The following is a 25,661-nucleotide window of genomic DNA, read 5'->3' on the forward strand; positions in this document are numbered from 1 at the left end:
GTTTCCTTGTCTTCAGACTAGTTTATCTACTTTATATCTATGATTATTGCTACTAGTTTCTAATACTTTGCGCTGTTATTAAATTATAGACTTCTTAAGTACCTTTACTTGTACTTGTTTTTTTCCAGCAGATATTGATGAAGTAATTGACTTGAAAAAGTAATGGCTTAAAACTGGCTATGGAGATCTAATAACATCCTGAATTTACTCAGTAGGCAGTAAAGGACTTGGATTGACATGCTTCAAAAAAGCTGTGGGTTCTGGTGCTTAGGAAAAAGTTAAGACAGATTTTTCTTTTGGTGTGACTAAAAATAGGACAGATGAGCAGATTAATCCAGACTTAGGAAGTGACCAAACCATGGGTATAGCTGTGTTGTACAGCATGAAGGTAGATGTTTCACCCATATGCAGTAAATCCAGTGTGTTGGATTGTCACTGGTAGGAAAGGGATTCTGCAGATCAAATGCATTCATTGAGTTTGTCCTGAGGATGTATTCAGGTTAAACACATAAACATGGAATTTGATTGCAAATTGTGCTACCAATCTAGAATTTGCTGTCAATAGGCAGAGGGGTTGCACAGCCTCACTGGTAACTTCTCTTATGGTTTTGGACATGAGGCAGTTGCTTTTTAGCTACTGCTCTGGTGGGGTTCCCTGATGCTGATTGTCCTGGGTGGTGCTCATAAAGGGCAGCAAAGGCTTTTAGTTCCTCTCCACTTGTGCTCAGTCTTTTAGTGTCAATAACTACTCTGTTTATTCTTATTAACTAATCCATACCCTCTGTGAGCTAGATAAGTGTTTTTGCTTTTACAGAGAAACAGCAGAAACATCCATCCTGTGTGCCATGTTGAAAATTTTCAAACATTCTTACTATAGCCACAGATGTATTAAAAGTTTAAACAAAAACACTGCAAGCTGTATTTTCTTCCTGTTATTGCAATGCTTCTATTCATGTCCCTTTTAAAATAGTTCTTTTGCATTTACCTGTTCCTCTGTCATGATGTAGTTCATATTTAAATCTGTAATCATCCTGTTTCAGTGTAGAATTTGTGCCTGTGTAGTGTTTATTAATGGCCTCGGACCTTTGGGCAACTGATGCTAATGTCCATGTTGCTAAATTCTGTTGCCTTCAAGATGAAGATGACTTCATCCAAATTGATTATTGGAGATGGTCCTTGGCTTCAGCCTCTTACCTATGCCTAGAAGTTGCTTAATGGAGGTCAGCTGCTACAGTCCAGACCTGTATTGTTAAATGTTCAAACAGTAAAGAGAGCACCAGAGTTTATTGGCAACATCATATTGAGAATTTTTGTACCCATTTATCTCATGAGCAAATGCTTCTTACTGGGGTATTTGTGGAGGATAATCTGATCTGTAACAGTTATTTTCCATTTTGGAGCTTTTGCTTGCTGATATTTGTTTTAGGGAAGCCATTGATTGAAATACATTTTGCTGAATTGTGTTTTATAACACATGTCAAGATACAGTTTTGAACATATATATTATTACTTTCTTTTCTGTTCTTAGCATAATACATCTTCTGGAAAGGATGGGAATAGATTTGGATTGTTTTATATCTACTGTGATGCTACTAAATAGATTCCTTGACTGGTGGATAGGGAATAATCTGTATTCCAGTTCAGTGATAGCCTCCTGCTAGTGTGGAATACTTTTTTGTTTTAGTTGAATGTTAATTGTAGTAGTCAGGTAGTGCAGCATTTGTAATGTTGGTGTTAAACTATGTAGAGAAGAGCAATAAATAGTTATAATGTCGTGCTACTGCTGTATGCTTTGATTGTGGGGATCAGGACTGGATATTTACAGATAGTGGTAATTACTTTCTCTCCTAATTGTTCATAAGATGATGCTTTGGAGATGATCACTTGGCTATGTTTCAGTAAATTAGAGTAAGAGGAGTTACCAGGACTGCTAGAACTGTTCTTGGCTTTTTGGCTAAGATCAGATGTAGTGCAGTGTAGAATTTCTGAATGTATTTAATGCTTCTTGCAGGATTGCATGGGACTGCTACATTAAAATTAATTACTCTGATGTATTTGGGTATTAGCTTAGTTACTGTATTAACAAAAAACTTATAAAACTCATTCAAACTGAATAGTGAAGACTGATACTATTCATTGAAAGACACTTCTCTAAAAAGCAAGTTTTGTTCTCAGTGTTTAAGTGAATTTGGTTTTCAGAGTAGTGTTGAAATACTGGGAATAATTAGCTACTAAATAAGAAGAAAGCACTGAATACTAAATTGTTATTATTGAATAGAAGGGTCTCTGCTCAACATGCAGGTGATGTGTGAAATCACTGCTTGTATTCCATATGTGTAATTTAGAGCAATTTGTGTAATTAGATTATTTGGTGATGATATATTGCATTTTCAGGTACATGTGATCAAAGAGGTAGCAGCAATGGCTCAAGAAAAACTTGGTGTGTCTTGTGAAGTTATTGATCTGAGGACCATCTTACCATGGGATACAGAGACTGTTTGCAAGGTAAGGAAATGATACATATTAATTAAAAAACAACCTAGATTTTTTAAAAAGACCTACATTTTTTGCTTTGTTTTGTATATATTGTTCTGCATTTTTGTTCTGCATCATAAATTTGGCAAATCCACAATCCTGCAGGACCATGGCTAACAACTTGGGTTCACTTGCTCATTTTTGCTGCTGAACAAATCACTCAGAAGACTGAGAGATGTCTATAGCTTTCTTAAGTCAAGCCTAGTAACTGTAGTTTATTGAGTTAACCACAAGGGTGGGAACAGCCATGGGCTTGGAAAAAGGTGTGTGATTCCATCAAATACTTTCTCTGCCTGCAGTTTCTAATTTAAGGAAATATGGTGTCGTATCTACAGCTAACTCAGGTTGTACAGATGTTTAAATAGGGCAGATCAGGCACATACCTGACTCTATATATTTGGAGTATCTTAATTGTGCAGACAAGTGTTTTGTCATTCATGTTTTGTCATGTCAAGGGCCTTGCTTCTGGTCAGGTAACATATAGACACTTTAAGTATGATGAAGGGAATAACGAGCCATTGGTCTGCTACTCTATGACAAAACTTGTATATCTCCTTATTTTTATTTATCTGGGGGACTGCCAGTGGGATGAGATGGAATAGATTATGAGAGGAAAGATCCATGTTGTGCATCTGCTATTGGCAGCATTCTGCTGTCTGTTTGTGGATGTGTTACAAATTGTGCACTTCCATGTGTAGCTATGAGTTGCCTTGTATAAATTTGATATTCTTGGTTAAAGTGTTTTCATTTTTTGTTTGAAGTGTATTTCTTGTTGCTTGGATGTACTTTCTAGCTGTAAAAAAATTAAATGGGTTGAGTTATTGTCATCAATATGAAGTGAAATTTTGGCCATAATAAATGCTTTACAATCTGTTCTGGACAAGTAAAATTATTCTTTTTTTTTTTTTTTTTCTTTATTTTTAAGCTAATTTTTTTCCCTTCTTTGAAGATTTGAGCTGTCATTCTTTGAAAACAAAGTATCTCTTTGAAAGAGCAGTTGAGTCTGTTTTGTTGGATTGGACCTGCGCTGAAACACCATCAGGAAAAAAATAACTGTGCATAGGAAGTATAGAGCTTTAGTTCCACAATGTTTTGCAAACAGTTTGCTTAAATTTGGATACTCCATGAAGATTGTCAGCTCATGTTCTATCCCGAACATCTTTTAAGGTAACTGTGACAAAATTATAATAAATATAATAGAATGGTTTGGTCCAAAAGGACTTTAAAGATCATGTAGTTTCAACTCCCCTGCCATAGACAGGGACACCTTCCATTAGATCAAATTGCTCAGTCCCATCCAGGCTGGCCTTGAGCACTTCCAGGGCTGGGGCATTCACAGCTTCTCTGGGCAACTTTTGCAGTGCCTCACTGCCCTTGCAGTGAAGATTTGTTTTTTTCTAATACTTAATCTAAACCTATTCTCAGTTTGAAGCTCTTCCCCCTTGTTCTGTTGACACATGCTTTTGTAGAAAAGTCTCTCTCCATCTTCATTGTAGGCTCCCTTCAGGCTCAGGAAGGCTGCAATTAGGTCATCCCAGAACCTTCTCTTTTCCAGGCTGAACAATCCCAATTCTTAGTGTTTCCTTGCAGGAGAGGTTCTCTATCTCTGAAAGATAGAACAGATGGACCTGTTGCTTTAAATCTGTTATTAAGTTTACCATTAAGAATTAAGAGAATAATTTTAAAAAAGTATAGTGCCTGTTGGCTAGGCAGTTCAGCTGTTTATTTCAATAAATACCAAACAGTAAATGTTTTTAGTTAGCATTGCTGTTATGTTAATTTGGCTGTATGCTGGCTGGTCTGATGGGAGAAATGCTAAATTCTCTTCTTCTTTAGATCTTGTCTGTTTTGCTCAGCTGAAAATAATTAGTGGTTTGCATTTGTGCATTAGTTGGTTGCATTATGTAACACTGAAACTTCTAAAATTTAATTTGCATCCTGGACAGCTTTTGAGGTATTTGCTAGTGTAAACAGAAGGGTGGAACTAGCTGCTTGCTGTAGTCTCATCCCAAGAGGACCTGCTTGTGGCAGCTGTTGCAGTTGGCAGTGTCTTACAGCATCAGTTTGGGTGATGGGATTTGTTAGTCCCTTCCTGAGGTGCCAGTGCCAAGGTCCAAAAGAGCAGTAGAAAAGTTGGCCATTCCAGAGTAAGTCTCCTCAGCTGTCCATTGGTCTGCTTATGTTCTCTTTTTGGGCTCTTGAGTGATAATGGAATTACTTTTACTCCAGTCCAACCAATAAGCAAATTATCAGCTGTTACAGGCACCCTTTGCCTCTGACTTTTACTTTTGTCAGCACTCATGAACATCAGACCAGCTTTTTGTTTTTCCTTGTCTCACATGTGTTTGAAATGCTTCCATTGTCTCTTTGTCCTCTTAGATGGAGATGATGGTGCACATAATGCACTGTAATCTTATTGCTGTTCTGCTTGTGGTGGAATGCATGGTCAACAGCTGATGGAAGTCTGTGTGGTGTTGGAGACCAGGGCTTTGGGTTTTGCTGTAAAAACACATCCCTCAATTTTGCTGCTGGGAGTGGTGTCCTTTCTGATCAGTAAAGGCTGTTGTTTTAGTCTTAGCAGGAAATATATGCAACTTTAATTTGACAGCTGTGGTGTAGCCATGAAGAGGGGTGTGCTGAAATTGTTAGAGCTTTGGAGATGAGCAGTTATATGTCAATTTTCACTGCAAATCCAACTCCTTAGTCTGCTTTGTGTAGCTTTTTCTATACAGAAAATTATGTCGTCAAAGTGCATATTTTGTAGAACTATGAGAAGCTGTACTTCACAACTGCCACCAGAGGCCTCTTCTAGTCAAGTTAAGCATCTGCTTTGACTTTGCATTGCTCCTATGAGTGTGTTTATCAATATATAGCTCTGAGGGAAACAAAATAAACATAAAGAATAAATGCAGTGAGCATAAATAAAAATTGCTGCCTAATTTTACTGGTGTTTTCTTTACATTTTTGCAGTTTTGAGATTCTGCTCAGTTTTGAAATAGGTTAGCATTTGTCATCTGCATGAAGAGATGAGGTTGGCACCTGCCTGGAGCAGAGTACCATGGACTTTGAATGGATCCCAGCATTAACTGAAACTTTTTTTGGTACAATTTCTGGAATGGGTCAACATGTAAACAGGGACTAGATTTTTCTTTTGTTGATCTTCAGATGTCTAAGAAGGAGAAATGAAGGTTGACCCAGTTATAGGAGCTCCTAGAACTATTTTAGAGAGAGAATTTTTTTGGGGAGTCATTTATCACAACTGCATCAGCAGTCTGTTTTTTTCATGAGATAAATTGGCCTCTGCAAATGCTGTGGTTTAAAGTTTTAAAAAGACCCCTAAAAGTTAGGGAAACCCTAGTTTTCCTAGAGTTAAGTTTGTGATGCAAATTGAACTCAAATTTTGTAGCTGAGAGATGACACCTGCTGCTGACGTAAAGGGAATAAGTAATTGGCCTGTTTAAAAAAACATATCTGGCATTTTTAGTAGGGTAAAAGCAAAGAATCTCCCCTCATGGAGATGAGCATAAATGCTTGTCAGGGTGCAAACACATCTGCTGCTCATTGGAAAGAGCAAATCTGACCAAAAGAAAAGCAGAGTTCCACAGAGAGAACTGGGGTAGATACAGATTGGGCAAACTCTGTGCCTGTTTTCATCGGGACTCTTTATGGGAGTCTTTGTTTCCAGTGTGTATTAAAGCATTATCCTTCATGCACAAGTGGCATTTTTGTCAGATCTCATCAGTGAATAATTTCCAGTAGTACATCTTTCATGTCCTATACTTAATAGGCAGCATGTGCTAGCAGACCTATGGGTCTACCAGCTTGTTCCATTCCTTTAAGTTTACTTCATCTATTTGGACTGTGAATAAAAGGAAAATCAAGATCAGCAAGCCTGATGTGGGGTTTTTTATGCATTAACTACACTCACCAGGCATTGAACTGTAGAATTGTAGCACAGGTATCATGGGATCAGATTTATGTTTCTTGGCTATCTGTTCTTGATCTTTTGCCATTTTACATGTTGCTCCTTGAATTTCTTATTGAATGGATCTTGTACCTATAAAATGTGATTAAAGTTGTACTGCTTGCATGATGACAGTTAATTTTGTCACTGTTTCCATAAGAAACTTGTGTCGTTTGGTCTTGTAGTTTTAGGTTGCTAGTGCTGTGGACTGTTGCTTGGCTTTCAGAAGCAGAACGCTGGAGCCATACTTAGAGGCAGACATTTTAAAGTTATGAGAATATATACATATAACTAATTATATATAAAATAATAATAATAATATATAAAATAATAATAATAATAATTATATATAAAATAATAAACTAATTATTCATACCTTTGCTCTTCTGTGTTATGTTCAAAGAAATCTTTGAATGGAAGCCTTGTTTTTTTGCTTCTATGCATCTTGTTTTTGTCAGGGAAGTACCTCAGTGCCAAGTTGTTTGTATATATGTAGTTCTGTTTTTTCATTTCTCCCTCCCAATATAAAAATAGTTCTCAGTCTTTTTGCCCATGTATTGACAAGTGATATTTGAGAAAGAATCTGATTAGAGAAAGCCATAGGTAAAGACATCTGTGTGTAGTTTTTGTTAATGTATAGTGCTGATGATACTGTCCCATCAATTCTTCATCAAACCTTTTCCCTTTTGCTCACATTATATATTACAGCCTTTAGATTTAAAGGCACTTATGCAAATAAATGGGTAATGGTACATAGTCTATAGTTAGAAGCTATTTTATGGCTCCAGTATGTGCATTTCTTTTTTTCCTTGCAAGTGGTGCTGATTGAATTCTAATGGAAGTTGGGATGAAGTTCCATGATGGTAATCATATATGAATAATTCTTCCATGGACATAATTATTGCTTCCCTACAGTATTGCCTTTCTTTAAATCCTGCCATTATCACTTAGTTGAGCCAGCTGCTCTCTTAAACTCCTTTTTTTAGGATTCACATGCTGTAGATTCTTACTGTTTGTGCTTTATTAACCTTTACTCCATGAGAATGTAGTTTTAAGTATTTTTACAATAATTTTGTACTTCTAAAGATAATGTTGACATTTGTCATGCCAAGATTTAATCTGCTTTTTACTGAATTATTTTCTAACAATAGCACAATGCATTGTATTTAGCCTTTAGTAAGTATTTTTATGTTCATAGTGAAGGTAATCTGAAATGCTTGTAATAAAAGCATAGACTGCAGAGATTTCCAAAGGTAAATATTGAATTTTTTTTTTTAAGTAAGGCTTAGTTTTTGTTCAAGATAGATATACTCAGATATTTTCCAAAAGTATTAAGAGTTGTACCTGGGATTACACTTAGTTTTCATTATGTTGCTACCTTGTCTGATGTGGAGCTGGACAAACCATTTCCATCTTTCTTATTTCTGTTTCATGTTCAAGAGTCTCTACTTAGCTATTGCTTTCATTGTTTGTGAGCCACACAACAGTATTCATGACAATCAATGGGTTTCTTCTAAATAAACTCAGTCTATTCCAGAACAACTTTTTCTGTCAAGCTGTAATGTAGTACTCCTAAAATCCACCAGGTCTCTTGAAATTCTTTTAGCCTGTTTGACTCTGCTCTCTGCAATCGGTGGGCTGAACTAATGCATGAAATCCTGAATATCTGATCACCTTATTGACTCATTATGATAGAAAACAGTTATTTTCTTGTTATAGGTATTATATCTGACTGTTACACAATTTTTGACAGCTCTGAGACACATTAAGACCTTTTTCCATGTTGAAATGTTTGAAATTCTGGGTATATGTTAACAAGTCCTCTACTACTATTTTTTATCTTATGGAGGTTGAACTAATCTGAAAACCTTGCAATTTGCTTACTTTTTCTATGTATGTAATATGGACAGTCCTGAAATTTATGATTTTTCACTTAATGATATGATAGAATAGGACAGAATTTGCTTGGGCCTACTGGAAATTTTAGTTGTGCATGTGGGTATAGAAAATCAAAAAGTTGTTGTTTTGTAATGTCACAAAAAATGTCCTAGAATGAGATGCATGTATTTAATTATTGCATATTTTGTAGTGGCTTAACGTGGAAAAAAAACCCAGGTTTGCTTTTTTTAAATTTTTTTTTTTTTTTCTTTCCAGAAACAAATTTGACTAATTTTGTTTTCTTAGCTTTTTGTTTGCAAAATATGCTTTTGATATGTAAAGCTGTTACTGCAGAAATAGTTTCATTTGATGTGCAGTTTTGAGAATCTTAAACTTTGTATGTTTCAAAGTTCCTGAGGACTTTAACATAAAAGGAAATTATAAAACAATATAATTTTTTTTTTCTCTGTGGTACTTCATTTCAACAGTGTACATTAGCAGCTTTTCCCCATTATCTGTGATTTCTGGTCAATTATTATATAGAACTAACCCTACATAACCAAGAAGCTGCCTGCTGTGCAAAGTCTTCTTTTTCAGGTAGCACATGACAATTTCAAGGGCTAGTTCTCAACTTTTACTCTTAGTTTGTTCTGTTTGAAATTTTGCTCCTGACTAAATTACATTCAGATTTTTGGTGTTTGTATGCTGGATACAGCAAGTGATTAGATGTCCTGTGACACCATGTGGCTTCATTTCTTGGAAGATGCTCATTTAATTTACCTTTAGTACCAGCCCTTGAATATCTGTGGAGATCTTTATACCTGTTCTTTACTGGCATCTGAGCTTATTATGTTTTCTGTGCTGAAAAAGAGTAAAGCTTTGCTGTTATTTGACTTGATTCTTCTAGGCACAAAGGGAAAAAAAAAGAAAAAAGTATCTGATTACAGAGGTTGTCTTTGTCTCTCCCAGACTCAAAGAGCAGGAGGAATGCCTATTGCAACATTTGCTACTGCTCCTGTTGCTCTCTTCTTCAGGTATCCTTTTGGTACATTGAGATGTGTTAAAACAATTTCTAGTCTTTGTACTTGAAGTACAAACTAGTTAAAATGAGGAGCCAAATGAAAGGAAGTAGTTTGAGCTATGGTGTGTGTATGTCATTGTTCCTTTTAGAAGAATGGAACAAATTGGGCTTTAGTGGTAGGAAATGCAGGATGGGCTAGAAAAAGCAGGAGATTCCATTGGTACTGCTAGAATGTTGTCATATGCTGGATTCATGTCCTATTCTTCTGCCTATGACTTGACTAAGAGCTACCCATCTGTGTAGTTCTGGAAGTGGTGTGATTTTACTTATTGCATGATGAATCACAATACAGTGCTAAATCTGCAGGGAAATTGGGCATTCTCTGCTTTTTGTGAATATTAGTACAAAATAAATTTCCTATACTATCCTGACACTGTTCTTCCCTACTTTTCTACTTGTGTGATTATTCTACAAATGCTTTCTCTATTAATCAGCCTTGTAGCTTGTGAGATGGTGTTACATAATTATTTTGGCAATTTATTTAATTAAAAATAGGAAAGATTTTATTAATAAAATTATAAAAAGTTTTTAGGGAGATCTACTTCAAACTGATTTTTCATCTCATTGGTGAGAGAATATGAAGAATAACATATAAGAAAAGCAGTCAGAAATTAAATTAATAAAGTATTGGAAGGTCTTAATCTGAAGCAATCTAGAAGAATCTTCACTATTTTTTGAAAGTGTAGTGCAAGGGGAATTGTTCATTTGGTCTATTGAAGAAGCTGTCAGCATAATTAATGTTTACCATGGTATAAGTTTAGAATTATGCAATTAATTTATTTTTTCCATTTGATTCACATGTGAGGTATTTATTCACTTGCCTAAGCAATATTCTGTTTAAACTGTAGTCACATTACTTGGATCAGCAGTGAAGTGTGCTGTAAGTTGGATCTGTGCTTTGGTGTGTGTCTTGTAGCTTAAGACTTGCAAATGTTTACAGAGAATGCTAATCAAACTTCCCAGATGAGAAGAGGAGGAAGTGGTAATTCAATGCCACTTGGTTATTACTGTATAATGCGTGGGCTATAAATGTGCATTCTGATTTCTCCATCCAGCTGAAAACCCCCATATTGCCAGTTTTAGTTAGCTCCCAGATCTGCACATGACAAAACTGTAAAATCACTCTTTTGGCATGTGGCCAAACATTACCAATAAGTAATCACTAACCTGTGTTATCACATCTGGCACTTGTGGTGCATTTACTGACATGTTGCCTAGACTTTGATATTTACAACAGTGCTGTATTTGGAAGGTTACAGATTTCTTAAGGAAGAAGGACTTAAATGGCTTTGCTGCAAAAGGATAATCAGTTTTGAGTTTAAAGAGCAAATGGTATCTGTTTTTCATTTGCCATTAAACTTGTATGTTACTTGAGTATTAACGGGAAAAGTTTATTTACTTTTTAAAGGTTTTAAAAGATTTATCTTAAAAATTTCAATTTTTATATTAAATTTAGAAGATGGTGTTTTCTATCTGCTTCTTCTTACAGAGAAAATGGGGTTGAAGAGAAAAAAAAGATTGGGTTATTAAGCTTGGCAGTGGGACCTAGTTTTTCATGTGTTGGTATGGAGCTATTTGCAATATGATGGGAACAATTGTTGCACTTTAACAAGCCCATGGAAACAATTAATTTCTGTTTACTAGCTATGGTGTTTTGCTGACATTAGAGAACTGTCTTGACTATCATTTTTTTGGCCAAGAGCTCAGTGATGTTTTAAATAGTAGATTGACCAGGGCAAGATGTGATTTTTAGGTCTTAAAGCATGGTCAGCAGTTTGTGTTAATATAGTTTTATTTTTCAGTGAGAGAAAATAAACCTTTCAGAGTACTCTGTCTACATAATTAGTCACTTGCAATTTGTCCTTTCTGTTGGACAATCAAAATGTTATTGAAACAATTAATGCATATTAACATACCCATACACATATATGGGTGTGTACGAGTCTAGATTTAAAGTATTGTCTTGATTATTTAGACATTTATGTATCATCAGGATTGATGTATCTATGTTGAGGCTAAACCTGAAAGATCTTGGCTGTTATATCTAATTGTGTAGGTGCAACTTGAAATGTTGCAAAATTTAGAGATTTTCTAGGGCAATTGCTTTGAGTAATTGAAAAGCTAATATATGCATCCTTTCTTGTTTCAGAAATGAATTATTAACACAATGGAATTTGCTTAATAGAAAAAATAAATTTAGCTGTAACTATGTATTTTTTCTCTGTGACTTCAGTAGTTCTCAAATATTTAGTAAAATTGTAACTTGTTTTGCTCAAGTCATCAGTGTTAATTTTGTCACCTGTACACTAGGATAAAATACCTTTTTTTCCCCCCCCACATTATTGGGAAAATGTCAAAATAAAGGTGTGTAGAAGACTCAAATTCCCCCTCTCTCCTGTATTAACTTAGTATTCATTTCATTATCACCTAAAGTAATTTCAGAATTGACATGATTGAGCAGCTGATGATTCAGCGAAGTACAGAGGAAAATGCTGATGTGATGAAGTTTTGAACTTTCACCATCTGTGTTCAGAAGAAATAAAATATTTCTTGGTAATACAGAAATGCTGATCTTTAAATAAATAAGAAACTCTGAGCAATCTAAAATTACATAATTTAGAGGCTCAGTGGTTTTATAAGTAAACAACATTAGAAATGTGGAAGTATAAAAGAAGAAATTGTGATTTGCATTAGTCAAGTGCCTTTCAGATCCTTTAAGATATTTGTGACATTACTCAATTTCTTTGTGCTGTAGTCTTGCCTTTTATAAAATTTTGTATTAATCTTCCATTTCTCCAGTGTTGCCTGAGATAAATACATTAATTATTTAGGACTTCTGGTAACTTCTGAAGTTTTAGGTCTTTTGTCTGATTTTCTTCAAGGTGCTACAATACAGACCCTTAGGCCCCTTTTCCAATTTTCTGAATTTAGTGTTAACTGTTACACTTTTGCTTAACCAATTTCCATTTGAGGAAAACAGGAGACAACAAAGACTAACAGTCTTTCTCAAAAATAATTACATTGCACTCAAGAAAATTTTACCTGAGGAATCTAGTTTATCTGTGATAAACTGCTTCTGAAAAGCTTTTTGGAAACAGAGCTCTAAAGAATATCAGAGAACACAGAATTTGTTATGGGGCAGTGAGCTGCTGAGAAAACTGGTAAACAACCATGTGTTGTTTGCTACCTACAGTGCTGGATAATTGGTCTTTCCTCTGACCCTTCACCTAGCAAACCAAGGTTTTTAGAGATCCTTAACAGAACTACTGCTCTATAATTACTGCTTTCCAAAAATGAATTGACATTCTGGTCAAATATAGTTTTGCTCTGTTTACAAGCTTGGTTATGCTTCTTTCATCGTCATGCTCTGAGATGTACCAAGCTCCTTGGTATTTCCATGGATCTGTGTTTAATGCCTTCTCTCTCTGGTCCCTGCATATGCAGAGGATGTAAATGAGGAGATCTCTACAGTCATTTCAGTGATTACAGTGATGCAGCATTAATTCCAGACTGGGAATGGAGTGTTTTTCAATAATATTGCATTTGGAAATTAAAGCTTTGAGACAGGAAGGTCTCATTTGTGCCTTGTATGGTTCTTACAGCAACTTCATGTTTTTTCTGTCTGTATGCCTTCTGTCATCAAACATAAAAACTGCCTTAGTGATCTGGGAGAAAAATATTCATGTGACACATAGTTTAAGACTATGACATTTCAAACTGTTTAGAGGAAAAGACTGCCTCAGATATTCAAAGAGTACAAAATAAGCAGATAGGAGGGAATAAAGACTTATTCAGCAATATTCAGGACTCTGCAGTGAATGAATTACAGGCTTTGATTATTTATTCTGTCACGTACAAAGATGACCACTGTCTTAGTTGATAAGCATGTAAAGGGTTCAACATCTTTTAAGCTGCTGATCCAAGTGAAAAATTCAAATGCCTGTGTATCATGTTGAACAGAAGAAGCCAGATAGTTAATTCTTTGAGGAATATACACCAAATAGATATGGAGTATTTGCAAACTCTTATTGCTGATAATTTTCTTATGCTGCTGACTCATTGTAATGATACGGTGATCAGTGATCAATGAAAAAAATTTATATCAGGCTGTTTTCCCAGATTACTTTCACAGTTTTTTCAGCTCACCAGGAGAGGCTGTTTAAAAATAAAATGTATTTCTTGGTCTATAGATAGAATTTCTTTTGTTCACATTTCAAAATTACTATAATTAGTGATTCATGGGCTAACGTGTTGAAAGGTTCAATGTAGCAATTAAATGAAGCTCTATTGTGTGTCAGGAAATATCTTTTTCAAATATGAGGCATGATTTGGTGTTTGTTGCTAAAGAGACTTCCATTGAGATCAGTGGCAAATGCATATATTTTGTGACAGTTTCTGTGTGAGCTAATTTTTCATTGTCCTGTGCTAACCCATCAAATGTAATGGGCTTACTGTCCAAAGACAGTCCATTAAACTTCGTGGAAATGAATAATTGGGGAATGACTTTGGTTGAGTACAAGTAGCAATTAATGGCATATGATTCACCTTAGTAATGTTTCTGAGCATTGGAAGTTCTTATTTTAGTCTAATCATTTTACTAGTTTTAGCTTGGATATGGAAGACATATGGAATATGCTGGAAGATTATAGTAGTGGCATTTGCCAGAAAGTAGAATAGTTTCTAAAATTCAAGTCTATCTATTAAAGAAAAGATTACTGAATATTAACCTTTATTTATATGATACATCAGACTTTTTGTTACAAACAGTTGGTCCAGAAAACAGGAATAATAAAACCTGCAAATTTATATAGACTTAAATCATTATGTGATCTTATTAAATTCATATTGAGAAATAGTATTTTACCTTTATCCCAAACACTGCATCTGTAGTCCCTCTTCTCAGGAAAATGAAGTTATAACAAAGTTCTATCCAAATTACTGCTTGAGTGACAGACATCAAAAATGTCTAATTAATTGTTATAAAAGCAACAGAGTTATTACTTAAATAGAAAACAGCTATTGTTTCATGGTATTTCATGAAAATTTAATTTAAGAAATTATGGGCAAATTATTGAATGATAACTTTGTTGATTTAGAAATCCTAATGACACAGTAGGACTCTTCCATGAAATGGAAGCCTGAAAAAAAAACCCCAGAGAACTCTCAGATATGTATTCCATGGGCCTTGCACTTGGCCTTGCCATCTTTTCCATTCCCATGCAGTGCTTTAAAGGCACAGAAATAATTTTATTTCCTTACTTTGAATAACATTATGATTAAAGAATGAAAATCTATTACTGCATGAGGAGCGAAGTTTGTTTTTCTATGAATTTATGTCCTATATTTTTTGCCTTTCAACATTCCATGTCCTCCCCTTACCTACATTAAGATGCTCATCTCTTTTCTAAAATGGATGGCTAGACAAAAAGTGACAGGGACAGTTTATTGATGCTTACTGGCTGCTGCTGAAGGAACTGTGGGAGAGATAGTGTTAAGTGCAGCTTGTCTTTCATGAGGTTATAAAGTTAGTAGGAGTACTAGTCTTCCTCATAGAGACTGATTTTCACCAAGCTTTCAGGAACTTAATATTTTTAAGCCTTGCATTTGGCTGCAAAATGTCTACCAGGACACTGACAAATGGACAGAAAAATGAGATCAGATTACGGGACCCTCATCTTCTTGACTGACAGGCTGAAAATTAATATATATCTGGAAAATGACTATTCCTTCTTCTGTAAGTTGCAGTAGGTGAGATAGGGAGAGAGTGCAACTGAGAAGAAAATGGAGATTGTAGAAGAAATGACATGATGATTGCTGAGATGGTTTGAATGAAGAGAGCACAAAAGATGGAAGAGAATAGGACAAAGTATGATGCTGAAAGAATGAAAGTAGAAGGTGAATTGGTTGTTGCTTTAGAAAAACAAATGGATAGTAATACAGAAAAAATATATTAAGAGGAACATAAACAAGGGATACAGTAATTTTTAAAGCATAGGTTTGCAATATACTTGGCACAAAATTCTGTAACAATCTATTATTCAGATAGTTACCACGTCTATCTGTTTACCAACTAATGCTTGTTTTTGAAAGGGGTTGAGATGGCTCAGCTCTCATTTTCAGACATCTACTTGATCATCTCGGTCTGCTTCATATTTTCATTTAATTATTTAGTTATTATTTTGCTCAGATCTTCTCCTTTTTTTGCCTCGTGCTTTCCTGCATAGTCCATGTTAGTTATTCAGATACTAAGTCCAATGAAGCCTGGGTGGGTTCAATGTCTGCAATGAAATTAATTCAGCTGTCTGTGATGAGCTTTATGAATTTGTGTTATCAGAATTGAAAGTATATTTAGAAACAGGAATGCAGTAGGTGCCAGATGCATAGATGCTGAAGCTCTTGCTTCTTTGGGAGGTTTGGTGAAACTAAGTCCCACTGCTGTCCTGGTCATGCTACAATTCCCAGTATGAACCAGAGTGAAAAACTGATGAGGGGTATGCCACAAGTGGTATTGCTTCTCAGTTCATTCCTCCATCCTTTCCAAAATGCAGATATTTTCTTTCCAAAACTTGGCATCTTTCTTGCCATAGTGTATTCTTTTTTCTTGCTGTTCTTCATTGACATTCCTGCCCTTTTCACTTTCCAGAATTCATGTTTTTCTTCTGTCTCTTCTGTCTTCAATTTCTTATATTCTCCTCATCTACAAATTTAAGAAACACTACTCTTTTTTAAAAAATCTTTCTCTTTGGATCAAAACAGTGTTTTTTGCTGGGACACTAATTATTGTTTGTGCTACATTGTTATTTGAATTGTGTTAAAAGCTACTGAGCAATTCAGTGGGGGAAAATGAAAATGTTGTTGTCTTCAGCAATAAAATCTCACTCTGCTTTACTTATTTTATTGGTGAACTGATGCTGTTTTTCTCTTTTAAGAACAGTTGTTGGCTTTTTTCAAGTTCTCCAAACCTACAGTTAGCTTCAGTACAATTATTCTGAGGAGACCTGTTATTTAGGTTGCATCTGGTAGGATAGTGTTTTGATCCTGGGTGAGTACTGCCAAGATTTGTTCCAGACGTTGTTTTTGTGTGTCTGTTGGGGTGTAAGTATGGCACTGAGTCAGCTGGCCTGTTCTTAGATCCTCCAGAATGGCTGGGGAAGTTCTCTATCTGGTGTTCTTCACAGAAAGTGTAGTACAATATTTGGATTAAGAGAGAATTTATGGATCTTACAAATCACTGGATTGTCCATGGGAGGCCTTTAAGAATTGCCCAGGATCCCATTTGTTTTTCAAGAATAAAAGAATAGCTGAGGCACTGTTCATCCTCTTGCTTTACAACTTGGCTTCACTGTCTGACTTTTTTCTCTACTTGAGAATCAGAGCACCTGGAAGAGCAAGGTTACTGAACAGACAGAATGGTGGTGGTTATAAGGAAGGAAGGTCAATAAAGGTAGCTAAATGCTCTTACTATTTCAGGGCTTTGGGTACCTTCATAACCCTGGGATAATCCCTCTAAGATTTTGGGACTTTCATTTTATGGAATGTGGGTGTTTTCCCTGCCTTTTTGGCTGTTGAAGACTGCAGTCTTTCTTTAAAGGTTATCTTGGAGGAACCTCAAAAAACACTCAGACTTAAAAGCTTGGACATGATTTTTTTTTTTTAAAAGTATTATAGTGAAAAGAATATATACTATTAGCTTGATTATTCCAGGAGTTTGAGGGACAGTTGAAATTTTCAAAACCTGAGGTTATTAATAAAAAGTATGCATGTAATCTCTGAAAGGCAAGAGGAGGGCTTGTTAATCTCAAATTTGAATTTATTAATAGACTTGCAACATTTAAGATGTAAAATAAGTTCTGAATTTGAACATGAATACAGGAAAACTGAAGAAGTAAGTTAATTTATGAAGGCACCAATTCTTATGTTTAACAATTAATGAAAACTCAGAAAAGGACTTTTCTCTATGGAATACCAGCTGAATGTGGTGATTCCACAGAGACTTGAAGGGTGTCTTATGAAGATTTTTTTGGGAAGACAAGGATCTCTTTAGTGTAAAGATTTCATTGGTGCATTATTGTTCATCTGTATTTCCTGAGACTTCCTAATTTTGCTCCTATAAACAGGAGGCTAAAAGGTATAGAGTGTGAAGGTGAGATAGGTCTGTCCATGATCTTTTAATCACACTTGTGAAAGTTAGAAGCTGCTGTAAAAGTTCACATTTTCTGAAACCTTTGCTATTAAATTTTTTGGTTTAGGCTATACCAAAGAAGGATTATTTGAATAGATGTATTTAATTGTGGCCAAGTAGGCAAATATAGTTCAAAGTATTGAGGAATCATTATTATCAGTCCAGCTGATATGAATATTTTTCTTAAGCTAATTGCCACTATACTTTAAATATTTAAGGAATCTGCTTATAGTTATTGCTAGAGTGGAATGACTGGGAGACCTAGAGGCATTAGGTTAAAAGAAGTTTTTTTCAATATTCATGCTGCTTATTTCAGTAAGGTTAGCAGATTTTATATGGAGTTCTCAGAAGTAAACATACACTTGCACCAAATGTATATTACAATTTTTAGTCGTTACTATTAAGGAGAGCTACCAGTGCCAGAAAGTAAACAAGATGTGAAGAGGTGGAGGCCAATACTGCAATAAAATCATTGTAGTGTATAACTGAAGTTAAAAGAATGAGCCAGATGTGTTTTATTTTTAATTTTACTTTTGAATTCTGAATCAGTTTTCATCCCTAACCAATTTAGTCTAGTGGGTTGCAATTCAGTACTGTATTTAGCAATTTGTCTTAAGGATATCAAAAAGCCATGCTATGGAATTCCAGAAGTGCTTTTTCTGTGCTCATCTCTTAATGAAGTTGATTAATGTGTTCTTAAATACTTTTAAGTTAAACAGGAGTATCCATCTGCACAAAACATCAATTTTCTTAATTGTCCCCACAATTATTATTATTGCCTGTTGTTTTCTCAGCAATTATCTGTTTTAGAGTAAGTAGAATGATGTTATGAAAATATTACAAGAGGGTTTGTGTTACAAGAGAAAGTTTACTGAAAGCATTGGAGAGTTAGTCACTACTTAATAGGATATTGTTCCTTTTAATCTACTTTAATACTCTTCATTTAAAAATGATATCAAGCAGCCCAAACTGTATTGAGATGCACCCTGATGTGTGTCATACATAATTTTTCTCTTCATGGTTGCAGCTATTTAAATTACAAGCTCTTTGGAGAGGAATTGTCTGCTACTCTGGGAATCTTTGGTTCTTGGCTTTGCAGGAAGCTTATAAATTTCTATGTTGATCATCTCAGTCATATATTGACAATGTTGTGTAGGATATAAAGGCCATAACTTTTTATTATTGTCTCTTCATTGCTTCTTAGGCTGTTCTACCTAGCCCTGTAGCAACCCCATTTGGTTTTGACTGCAATTTTTAAAATTTTCCATGTTACGTTTCATTATTCCTATGCTTGTTTTCATTTTTCTATATCTCTGCACCATGATCCTTACACTACAAAATTGTTCTTAGTGCTATGCAGGAAGAGTCTGCATTAGTATTTCAGAATTATTTTTGGCATTTATAGTATAAAATGATACATACTGGAATATTAAAATCCTGGTATGTTGAGTCAGTAATTTTTATGGTTGTGTTAACATTTCTCTGCAAGATGTTTCATGTGTGCATCCCTGCTGTGGTCACATTAGTTCTTTATGAACTGTTTCTGCCATACATGCAGCTGAGAAAAAGATCTGTCCTGATGTGGGTTTCAGTATGCAACATCAGCGTAACAACAGAAACTGTGCCTCTGGGCACCATTGCAAAGGGCCTGGCTTGGTCTTGTTTGCACTGTCCTTTTGGGTATGTAGGTACATTGATGAGGTCCCCTCATCCACTAATTATCCTTGTGGCCCTCAGTTGGACTCTCCAGTATCCGTGTCTCTCTTACTGAGGAGCACAGAACTGGATGCAGTGCTCCAGGTGTGGCCTCACCAATGCTGAGCAGAGGGGCAGCATCACCTCCCTTGTCTGGCTGCGAAGGTCACACATTGTGTTCAACATTACTGGACAACTGTTCTCTCTTCTTTCCCTTGTCACAGTTTCCTGTTAGTGTTGTCTTCTGTGTTTTGCTTCTCCTTGATAGAAACCAGAATCAGTGTCTTCATTTCTCTGCTCTTTGCAGTCTGGGAAGCATAAAGAATCTGCTCATCATCGTTCTTGACATGTAAATTAGTTATCAACAGATCCTTTTGCTTTGAGGAAACTCATTCTGCACTTCCAAAGCCAGCAGTAGGTCTGAGCCTGTCCCAGGAACATTGGCTGTGCCATCTGCAGTCAATGAATTCCAGACTTGTAGGTCAGAAAGCACAGACCTTGGTTGTGTCAGCTGAAGAAGCAGACAGCAGTGGATTAGGAGCCTCAGTTTTGGTTAAGTAGTAACCAGATGATTAAAATTTGTGCTCTGCTAATGTGGGTCAGTTCAAATTGGCAACTATTTAGCTGTTTGTCTCAAGCTAGAAAGGCGATGGACTTGTTTTCCATTCTCTGCTGTTAATCAGCATACTTGTCTATTACAGAATTGCCTATGTTTTTTTCATTTTATTGTTTGAGAAGTTTTGGTTAAAAATTTTTGTCCAATGGCCTTCCTAAATGATATAATAAAACTTATTTATTTTTCTTCCCAACTTCTTCTGATTTCTTTTCTTTATATCTTTGATCTTCATAGATTGTTGCCAGTGTTTGGCTAGAATTCTCTGCTCTACAATTGCAATACTGTGATAATGTTTGTTATACTTAACAGAATCTTAACAGAAGGAGGGTAAGGCTGACTGCCTTGTTACCAACAGTTGAGAAGTCTTATGCTTCGAGCTATTGAAATAATGTTTTTTTCATGTCATTTGTTTATCTTGGAATTGTCTTGGTTTTATTGAAAAATGATTCAATGAGTTTCAGTCAACTTTTGGAAATGTGTAGATTTGGAACATTTGGAAAAGTGTAGACAATGTGATAGAGTACATCTCTCATTTTCCTTCTCTGGAAATCTAGTTTTGTTGAAACCACAGCAATTATGTTATTTTGTTTTCTTGTTTCATTTTTAGTTCAATGTTAAGAATTACTTTTGTTGGTTGGGGCTATAAAGAGGGCATACTTTTCCTAGATTTTCTGCTTCTAGTAGAAGACACTCTTGGACAACTGATGGCTATAATTTGCAAACTCGAACATTATTGTTAAGAAGCTGCAAGGTTTTCTTGTGTCCAGGCTACTCAGACACAAACTGTTCCCCTTCCCTTCTATGCCTTCTCTTAGGACCCTGGGTGGGGGGGGAAGGTGCTTGAGGATCTGTTTGTTTTTCCAGAGATCCCAAAAATCCATGGGATTCATCCTCTGGGACATGTGGAAATTGGGGATGGAATGACTGCATTTGCTAGGACTGTCAGTGTATCACGTGCACAAACTATTCATTGCAGCTGGGATGTGTCATCCTGTGAATCTGTGTGTGCTAAGTGAGTGTAATCCTTAGTGATTTATCTGGCAGATTGTTACATATTTCTCTGTGGGAAGTGCTGAATAGGAATCTGGGATCTTATTTCTATCCCTATGCTTGTGGTGTTCAGTACCAAGAATGCTGCTATGCAATTTGTTATTGAAACATTAAAGGGAAGGTGGAACTAATTGGCTGGGGAAAGTAGCTTCCCTCAGGTTTTATGTTTTCCAAGCACAAATTCATTAAAGCTGGTCTCAAAAGGAAAAGGGAAAATGTTTTTCAAGACTTTTATTGAACCTTTACTGAGTAATTTTTTTAAAGCTTCCATATTCTGGTTTGTTTTCAGTAAAAGCATGTATCAATTGATGTTCATATTTATACAGTTTTATAATTGCTTCATACATGCTTAATACAAGATAGGATACAATAAAAATATAATTTCAGTACTTTTGCTAGCTTTTAAAAAATTGTTGTGGGCAACTAGTTTTTTGATCAGGAAATTTTTATGGTCTCTAAAGAACACAATCAAAAGTGTGCAAAAACTTAGAGTAAATTGAGCATTAAAAGAAATTCCTTTTCTGTAGGAGATGGAAAATCTTTTTCTAAGAACAGTATTTTCTTCTTAAAGAAAATAGCCAGCTTACCATTGTGACGAAATAACAGCTGTTTATAAGAGAAGTTTGATAATTCCTCTTAAAGACAGTGTCTGTGTTAGTGGAGCAGTGTTTACACTGGGAGTTGGGGTCTTGCTGTATATGGAGAGCAGTAGTGTTAAATGTGGCTTAGCATCAAACTCATTGTGGTTGGTTGCTTTCCCCTAAGTAAGGGCAGAATATGTTACTGGTAGTGTCAGCACTTGGATTTCAAAGTGCTTGGAAGTGCCAGGCTTGTGTTCTTTTCTTCTGTCATCAGTGCCTGTAGGAGAGTAGAAAGCATCCAACACAATGAATTCAGAGTTGAACAGAAAAGTGTTTATAGAAAGTCTTGGATAGAGAGTATGGTCAGGGAGGTTGAAAACTATTTGCTCAACTGCTTCACTGTAAAAACACTGGACTGCATCTCAGAAAACCTTCAGAGTGCACCCTGTAAGCATTTATTTTGCAAAGGCATTAGGTTTTTTTACATTTCCTTATCAGAGTGATTGTGCCGTTAGCCTTTTGCTCTGATGCACTGTCAGTCCTTATTCTTGAGAATGACACCAATGTAAAACAGTAATGACAATGCAACTGAGGTGGAAAAGTATAGTGAGTATTGGTTTTTGTTTTTATTTTGGAGCTAATTTAGTAGTTTAAATCCCTAGAGTCTCTTCTGTAATGACTGGTGATGTTGATGTGCTATAACCTGGGTGTCTACTGCCTTGCAGGAGAGAGCACTGTTGAAGTTTTTGTGTGCAAATCTTGATGTAACTTGCATCTCTAAATCTCTGAAGTGATGTTTGCTGCTCTGTGCAAACTGTACAGGATAAATCAGGTTATCCCCTTCAACTGACTTTCCTAGCAGCCCCATTGGTGTTGAGGAGATGTCAGAGATGGGCTGGGAAAAAGAAGTTCTGGGCAGGATAGGACATCTCCATTTTGGAAGCCCAGGGTTGTATCATCTGAACTTGGCTGAGGCAGCACAGAGTGACCATGATACAGGGAAGCCATGCTCTTTAAGTGCCTGGATGTTACCTCTGACTTCTCTTTATGGTCTGTTACTAAAGATGGCAAAAAAAAAAAAAATCAATTTTCATTTAATTTGAGACACAATATACATGGTGTCCTTTGAAGTATATGTGAACTTTAAGGATTAGCAAGCAACAACTTCTAGTTGTAAAGAACATTTTAATCTGTGCTAATCTCTTAAGACATACCACATATTTTGAAGATATGTTTTCAAAAGTACTTTTCATAAGCTGCACAATGTTCATGCATTTCAAAATTCTAACTTTTTACTTAGGTAAGAAAAAGTGTAAAGACTGCAGTTTTACAAGACAGAATGGAGTTGTTGAGGAAATGGGGGAGAACCAATCCCTTACAGAAATGCAAGTGTTTGGTTGTGAGGAAACAAAATACATTGTTCTTTGAAAGGCCATCCTTTCTCAATCTAATCAGACTAATAAAACCACTCCACCTGTTCACCTTCAGAAAACGTGGTAAAATGGTAGGACTCTATGCTGGCCAGTTTGCTACACTGTGCAGATTTAGCCACTATTTTCTCCAGTTTTATGAGTGGTGTTTCCTATGAAGTTTGAAGACCCCATTACCTGATGTTATTGAGCTGCATTTATTTGTACTCCAAATGCTCTTCTGAGTATTGGGCTTTGGTTATCCTGGCAGTTGAATGATCACCTCATCTTAATTAATAGGGACTAATATTTTGCCATAGATTTAAAAAGTGAAATTAATGTTTTACAGAAGAGCAATTATACCTGCAAATAATCATTAACCATGTCTGCTGTGCCCTGTTCATAGTAGAGCAGCTAGTTTTGAAATTTATACTTTTAACTGAGTAACTGTTTTGCTGCCAAGAAATAAGATTAAATTTTTGTTTGAAAATATGGAAATTAAGTGTTAGCTATTCTAGGACACTGTGAATGTATTTGCCAGGCTTTGTTGTAAGCTATGTGGACTGAAATATTTTTTCATGATAATGAACATTTAAAAATTGTGTCTATAAGAATCCCATTTGTTGTACCAAATTAATTGGAGAGAATGATCTGTAAGCTCAGAAGACACTATCAAAAAAGAAGCAGCTATTCAAAAATAATTAGAAATACATGATCAACAGTTCAGTATTGTTTGAGAGCATTTAAAGGTGCTCAAAAAATAAATTATCATAGTTTGAAAAGTAAGGCAGCTGTAGTGAGCAGACTCGTAACTGTGTGGCACAGGAAGGCAGTGTTAGTGAATGGAAACAGTAGTCTCAAAGTTCTGCAAAGTTGGATTTTGAACTTGTTTTTTTAATATTTCTATCAAATATGTGGAAAACATTATAACTGTTACTGATAAAAAGTTAGAGGTTAGAAACAGCTAGGAAACAGATAAAATAGACAGTTACAGATAAACAGAATATAAGCTCAGTAACTGAGCTAAGCTTAGGCACATAAGATGTTTTTCAGCATATCCAAATATAATTTTGTGTCTTGAAATAATAAAGGCAACACTGTATTTTCATCTTTATTTCAGGAAGCCATTATCCTTTCCCTTCTTTCCCACAAGCAGGGAGTTGTAGTTATCACTAAGCCTCATACATCCAAGAGCTGCAGTACTGCAGCTGCATTGTAGCTGCATTTGATGGTGTTCTGGAGAAATCTGGAATGCTGGTTCCAGATGGGTGTGCTTCAAGAAGGACATGGAAAACTGTGATGATTCAGGGTAGGGTTGTAATAATGATGAAGGAATTGGAAACATACTGTTTGCTGAAAGATTTAGAACTCAGTCTGCTTATTTAGCAAAATTGTGGTTAGGCGACCATTTGATCACAGCCTTAATGTATTCATTTGGGAGCAGAAATGTGATAATACATAGTACCTCCTTCTAGCAAACAGAAATAAAACACAAACCAGCAGCTTTGAAGTTGTCAGCCAAATTAGTTTGGAAATAAGGTGAAAGATTGTAACCAAAAAAGGAGTTTAAAAGTAGAACAACTTACCAATAGGTAAGACACATTTACAGCACTAGAAATACTTAAGATTGCATGTGTTCCTGAAAAACTCATTGTAGTCTTGGCTGGGTACTAAAAGCAACAAATTTGCATAATTTTGTACCAGGAGTGATACATATTGTGTGTTATAGTAGGGCTGAGATATTTCTATGCCATACTTGGGGATCACAGCTGCTTGTTCACTCTTAAGAAGCTCCCACATACACGGATTTCCTTGAAGCCTGTTGGAATTATGTGAAACCAAGGATTTTTCCCTCCCCTCCTCCTTTATTTACATGGTTTAAATTTGAGAACAGATGAAACAAGTTATTGATTATTTAGTACAAAATACCATATTGGATTCATAAGCTGGAGGTACGAAAATAGTTGGAGACTGAGACATAGTGAAGGAGCACATTAAAGGTCCTTTTCTTATTCTTCCCTGAACATTAACTTCTCTCTTTGGAGAAATAATTTACTGGACTGATGGATTATTGGTCTGACTCCACGTGAATTTTCCTATATGGTAACAGTGATTATACTCTATTATCTTTGAGAAACAAAATCTGTAACTTTAATGATAGCTTGTAATGTGTCAAAGTGTGACCCTCTCAGAACAAGTATATGCAAAAGAATCTTTCTTTAAAATAAAGAGAATTAAAAAAAAGAAAAAATTGTGAACAGCCAAACTGAACTTTGACATTGATTAATTTTACTATCAGTTTTAGTATAGCAACTTGTACTATAGCAACTGATTGTATCAGTTTTAATCATATCAGCTTTAAACTGGAGCGTACAGTTTGTTCATGGAACTGTTGTTTTGATGTACTGAACAGATTTATAGTGCAGTTAATACCTCTGTTCCTTTAGATACGAGTTTCCAATGCTGGAAAAATACCCCAGGAAATCAGCCTATGTAACTGAATTACTTTGCAACTGCCAAAATTACATTTTCTGCCTTGTTTAGCTCTGAATGTTTTCAGACTACTTCATAGTACAGTATATGGACCATGCTCGTAGCCTGCAAGTTGCCAGTACATCTGTGCATGAGCTGCTGGTTGAGTCATTGCTAGAAAAGCAAAAGATTTAGTAA

General features: G+C 35.6%; 1 protein-coding gene across 1 annotated transcript in view; it reads left to right on the forward strand.

Moving 5' to 3' along the window:
* The window catches only part of BCKDHB (branched chain keto acid dehydrogenase E1 subunit beta), a 105,794-nt gene that overhangs the window by 34,985 nt on the left and 45,148 nt on the right, over positions 1–25,661 (forward strand). The window contains exon 8 of the mRNA XM_079297974.1: positions 2,395–2,505. Coding sequence (XP_079154100.1) covers positions 2,395–2,505 — 111 coding nt within the window. The remainder of the gene's footprint in view (positions 1–2,394; positions 2,506–25,661) is intronic.

The sequence above is a fragment of the Erithacus rubecula genome (assembly GCF_903797595.1).
Source record: "Erithacus rubecula genome assembly, chromosome: 2".
NCBI lineage: Eukaryota > Metazoa > Chordata > Aves > Passeriformes > Muscicapidae > Erithacus > Erithacus rubecula.